Source organism: Tachysurus vachellii, chromosome 4 (assembly GCF_030014155.1).
Source record: "Tachysurus vachellii isolate PV-2020 chromosome 4, HZAU_Pvac_v1, whole genome shotgun sequence".
In the NCBI taxonomy this organism is placed as follows: domain Eukaryota; kingdom Metazoa; phylum Chordata; class Actinopteri; order Siluriformes; family Bagridae; genus Tachysurus; species Tachysurus vachellii.
The window spans coordinates 12348102-12364402 of NC_083463.1; the positions used below are offsets into that span (position 1 = coordinate 12348102).

The following is a 16301-nucleotide window of genomic DNA, read 5'->3' on the forward strand; positions in this document are numbered from 1 at the left end:
TTGCATGAGGAAATGAAATCATGTTTGTTTTAACACACAGCCTGCTTCCTAAGTGCTTTAACAGTTTGCTATAGCTGCGAAGCTCATGAATTGCAACCCTTTTTCACACACTGAGTGGGAAGAGCTTTTTACTTTACAGACTGCAGAAATGTTGTCCAAAAAAAAACATAATTGTGTGTGTTTGTGTTGTGTATAAAGATTTAGGTAACTAACAATTGCTTTGTGAACCTCTGTAATATTACATTTAATGGATGCAGCATAGATTTCTAAATAATTTGCTGAGCAACAGGTGATACAGCAGACAACAACAGCTGGAGCTGGTACTGAAAAACAGTAATAATCATATGAGACATAATAATCGTTCTGATGATGAGGATTAGGAAAAAGATGAGGATAATTTAATCTGTTAAATACGTTAGATCTGGCCAAAAATGAAATAAAATATAATTAAATTCTGAGCCAGATACCTTTTTTAAATGAAAATGACATGTTGGTGCTACTTCAATTAATCAAATCCAGCTAAATGAACAAGGGCACTTGTGCTTGACATTATTCTAATGACACGAATTAAGAAGGGCTGTTTTAACTGTAATCAAAAGCCAAAGGATTTAAGATTTAAGGCTGCTTTTTTTCCAAACTGCAATGTTTGTTTAAGTTTAGTTTTATTGATCTGAAATGCAAAAACTCAGCACAACTCAGCTGTGGCCAGTGTAGCTTTTAGCGACTGTGTAATCTGTATAATAAAGTAGGACATTTGCCGTAACAGGTCATTCATTTACTCTGCTGATTATTAGTGAAATGCATATTTGATACTAATGGACACATTTCAGAAAATTACTTGTGAACATCGATCCTTATTTAAGATATAGCTTTGTTAGAGTTAATAGAGATTCAGTAATGGAGGCCAAACAAACAGAGGCTCTACTGTGGCATATCAGCTTAAATTTCTGTACCATTTCACTGTATTTTCACAAAGTGTATGTGTCAATGTAAGGTTTAAAATATTCAGACATTTTCTGGAACATTTCCTGAAATGGAAGTACATTTAAAGCTTCAAAGAGACAACCAAATAAAAAAGCAATTTTTCAATCTATCTTTTTATTTTTATTTTTTTAAATTTGTTTATGCTTCACAGCATCTCAATATACTGTATGTCCACAAGTATGTGAATACATAACCAAAAAAATCATTTGTTCAGCATCCTGTTGCAGAGTTTGTCATTTCTATGCTGTTCTAATAACCTCTGCTCTTCTGAGAAGGCTTTACGCTAGATTTTGGAGTGCAGCTACGGGGATTTGTGTTCATTCAGCCACAAGAGCATTAGTGAAGTAAGGTATTGTTGTCAGACGATGCGGGCTGGGGCACAGTCAACGTTTCAGTTCATCCCAGAGGTGTTCAGCGGGGTTGAGGTCAGGGCTCTGTGCAGGCCACTCGACTTCTTCAACATGAATCTTAGCAAAACATGTTGTTATGGAGCTCAGTTTGTGTGCAGGCTCACTGGTAGGCTGGATCAGGGTTTGGGCCTCTTAGTTCCAGTGAAGGGAAATTATAAAGCTACAGCATACACAGACATTCTATAAAAGTATGCTTCCATCTTTGTGGCAAGAGTTTGTTTTTATTATAGGAGTAACTGTTCTGATGTTCTAATGATGAAGCATTAGTAATGAGCATGAAGATAATTTAATGGTGCTCTCTGTTAAATGTATTGCATCTGGACAAAAGCCATCAATAGCGAATATAATACTGAATCATTCATTCATTCATTTATCTTCTACCGCTTATCCGAACTACCTCGGGTCACGGGGAGCCTGTGCCTATCTCAGGCGTCATCGGCCATCAAGGCAGGATACACCCTGGACGGAGTGCCAACCCATCGCAGGGCACACACACACTCTCTCATTCACTCACGCACTCACACACCAGGGACAATTTTTCCAGAGATGCCAATCAACCTACCATGCATGTCTTTAGACCGGGGGAGGAAACCGGAGTACCCGGAGGAAAACCCCCTAGGCACGGGGAGAGCATGCAAACTCCACACACACAAGGCGGAGGCGGGAATCAAACCCCCAACCCTGGAGGTGTGAGGCGAACGTGCTAACCACTAAGCCACCGTGTCCCCCATACTGAATCATATCCTATTTTATTTTAAATCTATATTTATATTACGGAAATTGGTGGTATATCTTTTAAACAAAGATCATTCGATAACACATTTATAAATTATACATTTTATTTATAATAAAAATGAAATGTAGCACAGAGTTTTCTTTTTACAAACTAAAGAATAATTACAACAGATCACGGAGGAATTTAGTTTTAGGTTTTAAAAGTGTGGAGAGAGAGAGAGAGAGAGAGAGAGAGAGAGAGAGAGAGAGAGAGAGAGAGAGAGAGAGAGAGAGAGAGAGAGACGATGGCAGACAAAGAGAGAGAGAGAGAGAGAGAGAGAGAGAGAGAGAGAGAGACGATGGCAGACAAAGAGAGAGAGAGAGAGAGAGAGAGAGAGAGAGAGAGAGAGAGAGACGATGGCAGACAAAGAGAGAGAGAGAGAGAGAGAGAGAGAGAGAGAGAGAGAGAGAGAGAGACAGAGAGACAGAGAGAGAGAGTCCCCTAGGAGCATTTATGAATGCCATGGCATGTTTGGGCCTGTTGCTTTGTGATATTTAAACAGATTATTGCCCTGCCTGCTACGAGGAATATAAATAAAGAGAGAACATGTAGAGTTATTAGAACCAAAGATAGAGTTGATCTTAAGTGTTTACTAAATGTGGAAGCCTCAGGACAGGTATAAGTGAGGTATGTATAAATATGCTGTTAATTTTTTCCTTAGAAAAAGAATTCAGCTTCCTTTACTGATTTAGTCTTTAAGATGAAACATTAAAGAATAAAGAATCCTTTATTGTATATATAATAATATAATAAAAAATTAAAATGAAAGATTCTTGATCTTTTTTCAGCTCCTTTGAATGAATTCTTGTTCGCCCAGGTGGCAGGGCGTTGTGTGAAAGTGTGTGTGTGTGGGTGTAAACACCGAGCACTTAACTCTGTCATTATGTAGGTCAACATTTCATCACTTTCAGTCTGTTCATCGGACAGGAATGTGGCACATTTCAGCCCCGTTTCAGAATTGCACTTAAAACCTGTACGCACGTCGGGAAGGTATGTCTCTTATGACAGCTGCAAGATGAGACCCCTTTATCCTTTTTTTTATTATTTCCTATATATCACTCTTCAAAAAGGACTTAAATGAATTCAGTTCATTCTAAGTCTAAACATGCCGGTTAAATAAGTATGTATAGACAATGAAAAAAGAGGCAAGAGAGGAGAAATTGAACTAAAACCAGGAATCCACGTAAGGAAAAAACCCCACCAATGGGAAACATGAACCTAAGAAAGACTGTTAGCCTTCACAGCAGGAGTCCAAGTCTCTCATTACTCAAAGAGCTTAATAGAATCATGTAAAGATGTCCTACATTCTTGCAAAAATGGCCTTTTCCCACAGTTACTAGCAACATTTTATCTCCTTTTTTTCAAACTGTACATGCATTTACCATTAAGCCCAGCAGTGCACATTTAAACACACACTCAGTCATTAATACTGCTACCGCACCACGCTATGTGCTCTTAAAACACTCTCTGGAAAAGCTTTTCTCCCCCCGTTTATTCCCATCATCATATTATATATATTAATAATTAACTCAAATTTTCAATAATTAAAGGCCCCGAGCATTGTCTTCTCTTTTACCTACTCTAATGATGCCTGAAACATGTGACCTCCTGCATGGCAGCAACATTGAATTAGCTAAATAATAAACGCTTGTGTTTAATCGAAGAGTTCTTTAACCAATTTATTCTACAGCTGAAAGAAAACCAAACTTGAATGACATGTTGGACCAAACATTATATTGGCTCGAATAAACCTGCTAGTAGACAGCTAGTTGTGTACATTAGACCTCACAGAAAGCGTTTAGGTGACTGCATCATTAAAATTTCATTAAATGTTATCTAACAGAAATTTTCCTGAACGTGATATGGGCTCTACTATAGCTGTTTAGTTAACATGAAATGATATTCTGTATTGAGCTAGATACTTACATAAGAGATTTAGTTTAATTAAATGGAATATTTATTATATATTTTGATTTTTATTTAATTCTAAAACTATAAATAATGAGATTAGATGTTAATTAATATTTAAAAAAAGAGATTAATATTTAAAAAAATGTGGACACAGAATAAAAAAATATATGATTATTTATAATATAATTAACATTTAAAAGTGGAGCAACTTTTATCTTTAACTTTTTTTACTTACTAACATTATAAGAGACAGCAGTCATTTACAGATAATTACAGTAAAACGTGGATCAGAACAATGACAAATTAATGCTAGCACAAATGTAATCCTGACCTTATGTACAGACAACAATACATTTTAATTAAATTATTAAAATAGTTAAATGTAGTTAAATAAAATGCTGAATGTGATTGATCGGAATACTCAGATATTTAATATTTTATTTATTTATTCAGGTGGTTAAGTATTTGTTTATTGTTATTTATTTATTTATTTATTTATTTATTTATTTATTTATTTATTTATTTATTTATTTATTTGGTTAGTTAGTTAGTTAGTTAGTTAGTTAGTTAGTTATTTCTAATTATCAAATTTATTTAAACTGATGAAATACATACAAACATGAACTCATAGCATAGAATTCATCTAAGCCGAGATCCAAGCTCAGTACATATTAAGGTCATGACCTGTGTGTGTGTTCACAGTAGCTCCTGTGCCAGGAAGCAAGCCTGGGGAAATGGAGAAAGCATTCATCCTTCCATTATGGTGTGAAATCTGGTTAGTAATTGTTCTGTTTCAACAGCCTTCTCCGTGGCATGTGCAAACAAACTAGAAATAGCACCTGGGCGGAGGTGCTCAGTTACTTAGCATGGTGTTCGATAACATGAAGAGGGACATGCAAATATTGGTAAGGCAATTAAGGCCAGTCCTGTTTGCTCTAAAGTAAAGGGGTAACCCAATCCTAGGCCATTATGAGTGTACAGCTAACGCAGTTGTGAGTGGCACCAGAAAGCCAGCGCTTCTTCCATCTAAAAGGGTTAGCTAGCGACGGCTAGAAGGCTCACTTTTCGCCAACGGCCATCTTCGCCCGTCGTGTAAATGCACTTGTAATGTGATGAGATTGAAAACACCACCCATCTCTGTTTCTCTCTCCCATTCTCCCTTCGTTCACTCCTCCTTTTCTCCTGGGAGCTACAATGGACTTCTGGAAGGGAGGCGTTTACGGGATACTTCATTCTTTTTTCGCCAAACAAAAAGAGGAAGACTCAGCCCCATTAGTAACTCTACTCCCATTTACTCTGAGCTCACCTGGGTGTACGAGCCTAAATACACACACACATACACATGCACACAAACACTCAGCTAGGTTTTATCTTTCTAAGTGCAAAAGCATTAAAACAAAAGGTTAATGGTGTCATCTGAAAATAACTCACTTTGGCGATGTGCATCACCTTCCATTAGTGCTACATACATTGCTGCTGATAATAATTGTTAAATTAACATTAAAGATAATTACATATACGCTATATTTAGGCTGAGACATATGTATGGGCACAACACACCTTCTCACACTGTCAAGACAAATCAATGTTCAAGAATAAAAATTCAATTTCAAGCCAAAGATCTAAGAGTAGTCTATTGAAGGCTGACCACATATACGTCACATGTTCTCTTAAAGATCGCTTCGACTCGCTTTCCTTTTACCACCTCAGGGGGGCACTGATGAAAGAATAAAAAACATAACCAATCCATACCGAAGCCATATACTTTATAACTATTTCTGGTAGTAGGTTCTCATTGAAAGGGCTTTTTAAAAACATTTCTAAGCCTCTTCCCCCTTCCAAAGTGTGCATTGAGGGAATGCAGTAACAATAATAATCCATTAAGTCAGCCACAACTTGCGACAACATGGAGTGAGTGTCTCCTCTAAAGTGCTGGCTTGAAAGCATGCCTGAGTGTGGATGGACTCCTGCAGTGAGGCCAAACTCACAGAAAATACTGGCTAGAAAAAGCTCTTAAAAATGATACGCACGCATGCTGACTTACAGTAGGATGCTTTTAAGAATTAAAGTCTACATCCTTTTCAAACATATGTGATATGGGCGCTGTCTTCACTCTATTCACATGCGTTTATTCAAGTTTGTTGATGCTGGCACAGAGAGTTGCTGGTGTTTCAGGGACCCTCCTGACTGTGTGGCCCTCTAACAACACACTATACTTACGTCCTTAAATAAGCAATTCTTTACTCTAATCATTCTTAGGCAAACAAGCACCTTGACCTACCATCCTGAACCCAGCAATTCTACATGTACTGTCTGAAACCGAGCAATTCTATACCTACCATCCCAAACCCAGCAATTCTACATGTACTGTCTGAAACCAAGCAATTCTACACCTACCATTCCAAACCCAGCAACTCTACACCTATCACCTCAAACCCAGCAATTCTACTTCTACCTTTTCAAACCTAACAATTCTAATCCTACCATCCGAAACCTGACTATTCTATTACTACTGCCGAAAAAACCAAACAATTCTACACCTACTATCCCCAACCCTGCAATTCTAATCCTACCATCCCAAACCTGACAATTCTACTACTACTGCCCAAAGCCCAACAATTCCACTCTTATCATGCCAATCCTGACAGTTCTACCCCATTATCCCAAGCCTGACAATTATGCATTTTGGGTCAAACAATCACTCCTATAATACTATATCTGACACTTCTTTTTCTACCCTTCTAAAGCTGATGATTCTACTCCAGTTCTTACAATGCCAAGAAGATCTTACCCCTCAAATCCTAACGCAGACAATTCTACTCCAGCCATTCTGAGACCTGCAAGATCATATCGCTACTATCATAAACTTTATAGCTTATCTCCACCCATAGTGAGGCCCACAAGCTCCAAATCCCACCATTCTAAATGTATGTAAAGTGTAGCTGAATAAATCAAATGTCATAAATGTAAATTTACACCACCCATGCACTAGCTCCTGCACTAGCATTATAATCCAACAGTGCTTCTCTAGCCATTTTAAAGCCAACAAGCTACAACTATTTCCATCCTAAAATAAAAAATTCTACTCAAGCTATTCTACTCCATTCAATGTGAGGCTCACAATCTCCAAGTCCTACAATCTCAAAGTTGCAAATTCTGCTCCAGGCATTCTAAAGCCTGTAACGTTATAGTCTTGATATTCTGAGACCCACAAGTCCCTATTATTCCATTCTGGGGTCCATGAGTTGCTACTTTCATCATTCTGATGCCTACAAGGTCCTGCCTCATCCAGATCCTTCTCTTGCTATTCTAAATTAATACAGAATATAGTTTCACTTCTTTTATCCTGTGACCTACAAGATCCCACCAGAGCTCCTTCTCCCATCATCCCATCACTACTGACAATGACTAACCTATGTCCTTTAATTGAAATATTACCATCATAGCCATAACTTGAAGATTTGAATTCTTATGATATTCGTAACTTTCCTAGTGCTCATGAGAGAGGAAGGATTCCTTCAAGGTTTCATTCTCTACACCCGAACTTTTTTGCCATTGTTGCCCTTGGCACGCTCACTGGGAATAAATCAGTGATATCTGTAAAGCCACTTTGATTTAATCAGTATTGTCTCTAAAAAGAATTTCTCTAAAATAATTAGGATTTATTTCCTTTCTTATTATTTTGGTTATATTGTGTAATGGATCTGGTACATGAGTGGTAGAAGAGGGAATAGGGCATATTGGGCTGAGTATGTGCCAGTGATATCCAGGCTAAGATGCCCATTGTGAAGGCCTCAGCAGCAGGGCTGGCACTAATTTCGTTTACTCAGGATCACTCCATCATCTGCCTCCTACTGCTCTTGATGCCATGTGAGAGAGTGCCTGAGAAATTAGGACATCATGCAACTGCAAGAAACACATGACAGTTGAACAACTTTGTTCAGCTAATCCAACTGAAAGTCCAAACAAATTAGGAGCACTGCTGTGTTTTTCATTGGTCCTAGGTTTTGTAATCTTTTGGGATAAAATATGGGGATTCAATTCTTCATTGTGAACAAAATAGGTGAAATAAGCCATTTTAAATAGTGTTAACAAAGTGAAGTTTCATGAAAACTTCATAAAAGTGAGTGGGAATGTAGCAGTAATGCAGCAAGCGAGCATGATCTTGTCTGAGCTTGGAAAGGAATTGGAGAGGGCTGAACACTCCATAAGAACAGCAAAAGGTCACCAAATGCTTTCATTAATCAGCCAAACCAGGGCGAGACGTCGAGAGGAGAGCTCATTAAAAAATCTGCAAATCTCCTTCTCTGCGCTGGAGGAACTACATCAAGAGCAAGAAAAACCACCACTTCACCCTGGTTTGATTTTTATGTGATTTGCTTAATGATATAAGTTTTGAATAATATACTTCCTTTCCCCAGATGGATTGATCGGGTATTGTGTGCATTACAGCTCTTCATACAAAACTTTTATTACATCTCTTTTATTCAGTGGACGAATGGCGTATGAAAATGTTTAAAATAATATAGCAGACAGAATACACTATTATGAATGCTGTGAATAGAAAAATGATCAGTGACCTGCTCCGTTCAATTAGATGTAAGTTTGATGAACAAAAACAAAGAAGAAGAAAAAGCAGCAGTGAAAGAAAAGTTATCGTGTCACCTATTAATAAAATTTTTAAAATCAGTTCTTTAAGGTTCTCTATCTTTCAAGCACTCTTGCAAAGAGAATGTGTTGGCAATGACTAATGTTTCACATTGTTAAATATATCTATTAATGATTTTTCTGTGAGGCTTTGAAGCCAGGACCATTAGCGAGCTGTAAATCACAAAGTTGCCTGCTGTCTTCGGTAGAGAGGCAGTGTGAGTTCCCCTTATCTCCGCAATTACATCCAGGGGAGTGGATCTATCTGTTCATTCTCAGCCCATTCCACAGACGTACACATTTACTTTAGAACCATTACTTGTAGTCATTTTTCATTTGCTTTACTTGCCATGACTTCCACTCATACCAGAATGCGACCCTGCCTGAGTTCCTAAACCCTTAATGTTTTACTCAGAGATTAGTGATAAAAACACAATACAATACAGTGTACAATGCCCTAGCGTTTAAGCTATGATTACTGGATAAAGCTTTCATTTGCATTAGATTTTCTCTTAAATATTTTTCCTAAACATTTCTCCACAACAACCTAGATGTAGGGCCAGTATATATTTCAAACATAAAGCTATTAATAAAATACATTATGCAAAAAGCAAGTGGTAATAAGTACCTAAAGGGTCATAACTAATGCACGAGGGTTTGAGTATATGTCTGTTTTTTTTTAGGTGTGCTAGATACTAGTCACAAATGAGTCAGTGAAACTATGCGATTGAAGTTGGCTATTCTGCAATAGATTTTTCCACATATCATTCTTCCATGAGAAGAGGAGTCTTCTATAAGCTAAATGAAAACCATTAGTAATGCACTTCTAAGTGTTAAAGTGCTAGGGTAGAGGTCATGGGGTGAGAGGGTTGGGTTTGGACTAAAATTCTGAAAATTCCTGCAGGAACAGAAGTACAGACATATGTATAACAGTGGCTCCAGTAGTCATGCTGACTTCTAATTACAGAGCAAGACAAGATTATGTTTCTTCAATTAAATTCATTTATGTCCAGTAAGCACTGCACCCTGAATGAAACACTAGTCTACAACACCATGCACGTGCACACACACACTAACACTTGGGGGCAATTTAGTGTCTTCCTGCATGGTTTTAGGAAAGCAGGCAGTAAGCCAGAGAACCCATAGGAAACCCAAACAAACTTATGAACATGCCAGGCTCATGTCAAGCTCATGCCAAGCTTATAGACACCCGATCTCAGAATCAAACCATGGACCCTGGAGCTGCACCACCATGCCACCTCGATTTAAATTCTCCTAGATAAATAATTTCTAAGTACATTCTTGGACAGATGTTCTTGCTCACTCAGTTCAGCCTTATCTTGGCATGACTATCAGTGCATATTAGCTGCTGCTTTTAATTCTGTGAGGTGGCTGTGTGGATGATGGATGGGAAAGCCTTATATGTGCTAAAGGAAGAATATGCTATTAGGCAGAAAACAGAACCTTAACCAATGACCCTTTTTCTGGCATTTCATCCCTCTATCTACCATTGACCTTTACATATAATTAAGCAAGTAGTTCAAGCAGCTCCAAATGGACCCCAAAGAGCTTTCACTTTTTACCAATGGTTCATCCTGCTTAGTTCTCCAATTTATATTTTTATGTTCCTGTGTCTGTGCAAGTTTATGTTCAGTACTCCTGCACTGGAGTACAGATTTGTTTTCCAGCACCCAATATATCATATGTTTCTCTCGGTTGTTAGCAAAGCAAATAAATATGTATGGAAATAGACAGCTCTTCCCATACCGATGGCAGGTGTGTGCACAGATGGAGTGTAAATAAGTAATGGAGAGAATGAGGCAGCATTTAGTGCATTATTTCAGACTTACAAACGCCTTTAAAACTTTAACACTTTTCTCTCCGGATGCTTTGCTTTTGTCCTGCCTGAACACTGGACATAATAAAACTTTATTTTTTTCAGAATCTGCAAGTCTCTTTATTTAAATTTTTGACCACACATGTTTATAGACCACATAGGCAATTATCAGTGTCTCCTGCTATGCTATAACTCTTGCTATGTTATGATTTGTTATTATCTGCATTACAGCTTGGCATGTTTTTTGGAAATTGGGAGGAACCAAGGAGAAATCCAAATAGAGAGGGACACAAATCAAGACCACCACTGTCACGTCAAAGACAAGGTCTAGCCAAGAATGGGTCAAGACCATTTTTAAGGGTTTAGAGGTCAAGTCAAAACCCAAATACCAAAACCTGAGTCTAAATGAATCAAGACTGAGACAAAGAAAAACAACAGTCATTAGTCACTTGGTGTCATTAGGCAATATTTTCTCAAAATTTAATTACTTCTTCTCAACCTTTGTGTATGCAAGAAGAAAAGAAAACATGACATTTTATTTGCCCAAGATCAAGTCAAGTCACAAGTACAAGTATGATTTTTATGTTAGTTAAAGAAAGTGAGCAGTTTCCTGCTGGGGAAAATGTACATTGTTCTGCCTTTAGTAAAAATATAAAATGGGCCCTTTTATGTTAAACAGAACATGAGGCTTAATGAGCACCATCATAAATAAATGCATGGATCTAATTAACCTCTGTGCCGTAGCGGTGCAGGGAGATATGCAGGAGGTGGAGGAGGAGGAGTGGAATTAGCAACCAGCCCAAGACGAACGCTCCATGTCTGGGTTTCTGTGGTGATTCTGGCCCACGGTACAAAAAAGTGGCCTTTGAGCAGATGCCCCTCCTGGTGTCAACTAGCTGGGGCCTCAGTATTGGCCTTCTGTTAGTTAATCTATTAAGCCCTTTCTCAGTGGGGCATGCGGGGCAGATAGAGCACAGGGAGAGACTTGAAGCTGCTTCAAAACTGGGATTAACACAATGGGCTCTTCAAGAATATCTTGTCATCATGTGCCCTTTCGCAGAATTATTTTAAGGTACATATGACCTGATTGTCAAGCATTATTATGTACTAGGAACATGATAGATTTAATGAAAATATAGCAATATAGCATTGAGTTTAGTCGGTTTATTTATGTCAGATAGTTTTTGCATACAGGCAATGTGATGTACTCCATCTAATGGTGTTCTAATCTAATATATGCTTTATATGATATTATTTTGTACCTGTTTACACACAGCCTGAGGTATTCAGTGATTTATGCTAGTGTCTCTGGCACCTCTGACACAAACATTATCCTTTCTGAACATGCTTCTTGTTCAAATGGCAACAAAACCACATAAAATCTGCACTTACAGGCTCTCACTGAAACAGTGGCCTTAAGTATTTTTATGGCTGACTTTTTAGCTTTTCTGTACGATAGTTAAAATGAATATACACGACCCAGAGGGCTACATCCACATCCAACAACTGTTTGCGTCTCATTCGAAAAATAATATTTCATCAATATTTTTATCAACAAGGCAAATCAGTGTGTTCTTACTGGCTGTTAGAACACATAACACTGAAAATGGAGTGTATTAACTGTGTCAATGTCATATCTTAGTTACCATGACAATAATTGACTGTGTGCTAAAAGCATATGTTTAATACTGAATACACTCTTCAACACCAATCATTTGAAGCCACTTTTACATAGTATGGCTTTGCTGCTACTGTATGTACAAATATCGCACATTCTTAAAACTTAGAGCCACGGTCTTAAAAGCCATAATATTTCCTTCTCATTAGTGCCTTTGCAACTTAGGAATAACTGTCAATATCAGATTTTTGTATTAAAATCACAGTATGTAAATACTGCTCATGTGGGACGCTCACCTAAAAGCTACCAATTGGAGGGTGTTTTAAGATTCCACAAAACTTGCAGAAAACTCACTGAATAGTGACAGGTCTGCAAGTGGCGATGGGGAAATGTAAAAGGTGGAAGATTCTAATAAACAGAACAACATTTTTTTTATGTGACCCTGTTTTCTGCTGATTGATAATGTAAGCAGAACATAGTGATTTTCTTTAATTACAAGTCTATCCTTAGAGGAGCTTCATCATATAATCTGACAGGGAGAACATGTTCTGGCACATCTGTTATGAGATTCAAAGACAATTTTATTGGGATTATCTCAACAAGAAGCAATCTTAAAATACTCAGAACAGCATATAATCAAAACATCAAAATTACAATCTCAAAATTCTCCAAATTGTGAGAACCTACCTGTGAGAACCTACCTATGAGAACCTACCTGTGAGAAACAAAGGGCAAGACCTCAATAATTGGGCAGCTATCGCACAACACACATTTTACTAGAGTTGATATTAGGTGTGTCTATGAGTTTTATATGTATAAGATTATCTGGTTTACCCTCTAAATGCACTTTTCATTAGGATCTCATTTATCAGGATATGAGAGCTTATGAACTACTAAGACCTTAAATATAAGGTGATATGTGGAACCTGCATTTAATACTAAAATACTTTAAAATAGCTCTTAGTAATATCTCATTTTAATTTGATTAAAATATGAATATAATGAATATAATCCAAAGCCAAGTGGACTGTATTTTGGTTGAGAATCATTTGTATCTTTTATATATCATTTTATGGTCCATAAAGAGGAAGAGCAGAGCGTGTTTGTATGCTTAAGCAGTAAGACAGGGGAAATCACAGGACATGGATATGAATGAGGCAGGAAATACATTAGCAACTAACATTACCTCTTTTAGCCATTAGCCTGGGTGGGAGTCAGACCCGCTGAGGTCACCTGGCAATCAAGGTCACCTTTTCCAGATGAAATTATGAAGTGGTTTCCCTTTAATCGAATGAGACGCAACACACACTTCCCATGTCTCATAGCAACAGGCTTTATTTATAGCCCCCAAACCCAAATGACCAGTTGGTTTAATTTAATAGCAGGCAATGGGATTATACACAGAAACAAATTACCTAAGTGGGCAGACTGTGGCTACCAAAATCTTTAACCATAATGGAGACCACTGACATGATGTCTGGATGTGTTATTTCATTAGGCCACTCCGCCCCTGCATATGTCAGTGGACAGGACGTGTGTGTGTGTGTGTGTGTGTGTGTGTGTGTGTGTGTGTTGCCAATCGCAGGACGGCACACAGCTGCTGCTTTTGAGCTGGCTTTGTGGAATGAACTGACACACACACAGCTCCTCCCTGATCCTCCATCAGACCTAAACAAGGTGTGAGCAGCAAACCTGGTGTGTGAGCGAAGACTAGCCTGCACCTTGGCTCTTTAAGGCTGTGCTGTTAGAATTCTGTAATCTGTGAAAAAAAAACAAAAGAAAAAGTGAAATGAAGCTTCCTATTTCCTAGTTAAATTCCCATTTAGATACATAAAATACATAAAATAATGTAATCTTTTCATTAACATGTCCAGTTTATTAGGAACACCCGTATTATTAATATCTACAGATCTTTTCTTTGTTCTCTCAGTGAGACTCTGCCTTCAGATTCCTGTTCTTGCTTGACATGACTGAAACCTGATATGGCCTTCTGTTGTTGTAGCCGATCTGCCTCAAGGTTTGCTGTGCATTCACAGTTGTAGTAGGTGAGTAAAATAGTTGACTTCCTGACTGTCCATTCTGTTCTGACCTCTCTCAACAACAAGGTGTTACCACCATGGAACTGCTGCTCCATGGATATTTCATCATCAATCTGCATAATCTTGAGAGTCCTTTGCGTTTGAAAATCCCTGGAACCTATACATTGATTGATCAATGTTATCCTTCATTCTAATGTTTGAGCATAAACTGTAATGAGTGCAAAGTTGGAATCTAATGTCACATATAACATACTATTGGACATCAAGGCAAAAGACAGAAATCACAGGAGAGCCTTGTTTTTGGAAGTCCATGACACACTGTATAAATTTACATGAGTGAATTTAATAAAGTTTAATCTCAAAGCTGTGTGTATGTCACTACATTTGCAATAGATCACAGGCTGGGAGGACTGCAAGGCCGGAGGGTGAGAGAGAGAGAGAGAGAGAGAGAGAGATGGAGAAAGATGGAAAGGGGCTTCTCTCACTTCACTGAACCCTCTGTACCATTTAATCAGACTGAACTCTGGACCAGCACACACAGTTTTACAGAATGCTAATAGATGAAGCTCTAAATTTAAAAGAGTTGTGCTTATGACATGTTGTTTTTATCAAGGAACGCAATTATGCTTCGTCCTTAATATCTCTGAGTCTGTTGGAGTGCCACGCAGCTTGCCAGCTGCAATCAGAAATAACTGTCCCTTCAACTTAATGAAAAACAAGTAGTAGGCCATAAACTTGTAGTCTTCGTCTATCCAATCACAATGTCTTGAGTAATTAAAATGATTAGCTTAATTAGCTTAATTAACTAAATTTGACTACAGGACATGGCCATATGGCAGAGCAAAACAAAGATGGGAACTAATTAAAGTTAAAATAATGCAGGTTTTAATTAACTCAACCCTCAGGCATCAACATTTTCAAATTTATCCAAGCTGATAATTAAAAAGTCCTCTTTGCCCAAGCAACATTTCTTCTCAGAGCTAATTAAATCTGGAAATGAATTAGTGGCACGACGCTCCAAATATTAATTCCTGCTAGAAGATGACTTCACTTTCTAATGAAATTAATTAGGTGCACTGGACTCTCAATCAGACCCAGGCTGTGTCCGTGAGCACAGACCTCATGTAATCTAGCACTGGGCTGGAGGCCCTGGGGCAGAAATTTACAATTGTAATGAAGACTCTTCAGCTGTGTGCCTCTCTTAATATACCAAATGAACATGCAGATCCATTTGTGCCAAGGGCATCTTCATCCTAACCTCTTACCCTAGGAGAAAGCCAGTTAAAATATATATACAGCATTGTAACCATTTTCCCCTCCATCTCCTTATGTGTAAGGTTTATTAAACACCTTGCTCGAGATTACAGACACACTGGTGTTTGAAGATCAATGGTCTGAACGTCTCTGGTGTGTGAATGTGTGTTTTATTAGTGCTAATGGCTGATTGGGGGAGAAAGCTTCAAGCTGTAGGTCGATACGCCTTTTTTTGTGTGTGTATTTTTGCTCATCTGTTTTATCCACTTCCTCTCCACCACTGCCTCGTGGGTAATTTATATAGTCAGTCCTATCTGTAAAATAAACTTCATTAGCTAATTCTATGTCACGTAGTTCTCTTGGACTCTTTATTGAAGCCATCACATTTCAGATGTCTCCTTTTGGAAGGGCATCGTCTAATGCAAATGCTTGTAGACCAGCAGCCATTACATGATGACTTCTCAAGCTATCTTATGACAAGCAGTGTCTCAGCAGTTAAAGGCTCTGGGCTACTAAGTGCAAGGTTGTAAGTTCAAATCCTGGCACTGCCAAGCTGGGCCCAAGCACAGCCCATAACCTTCAACTGTAACATGCTGATAAAAGTATCTTCCAAATGAGTAAGTGTGCTACAGTAGTTTTTTGCACCTCTTTTGTTTCCAGAGACTTCAGTTTTGCATAGATAGCATCTTGAAATACAATATAGATCTATTCCAGAGAACCTGAGATTATCTCCTTTCTGGATCTTAGACAGAGGACAAAGTATGCTTCTCTCAGACATTCTTTTGAATCCATCACCATTCAGAGCGTTTTATTACATTTACCATCA

At 38.0% G+C, this 16301-nt stretch overlaps 1 protein-coding gene across 1 annotated transcript in view; it reads right to left on the reverse strand.

The window, feature by feature from the left end:
- Positions 1–13531: 13531 nt before the first annotated feature.
- LOC132844394 (uncharacterized) overlaps positions 13532–16301 on the reverse strand; it is a 124230-nt gene continuing 121460 nt past the window's right edge. The window contains exon 5 of the mRNA XM_060867786.1: positions 13532–13941. Within this exon, the coding sequence (XP_060723769.1) occupies positions 13893–13941 (49 nt within the window). The 3' untranslated portion in view covers positions 13532–13892. The remainder of the gene's footprint in view (positions 13942–16301) is intronic.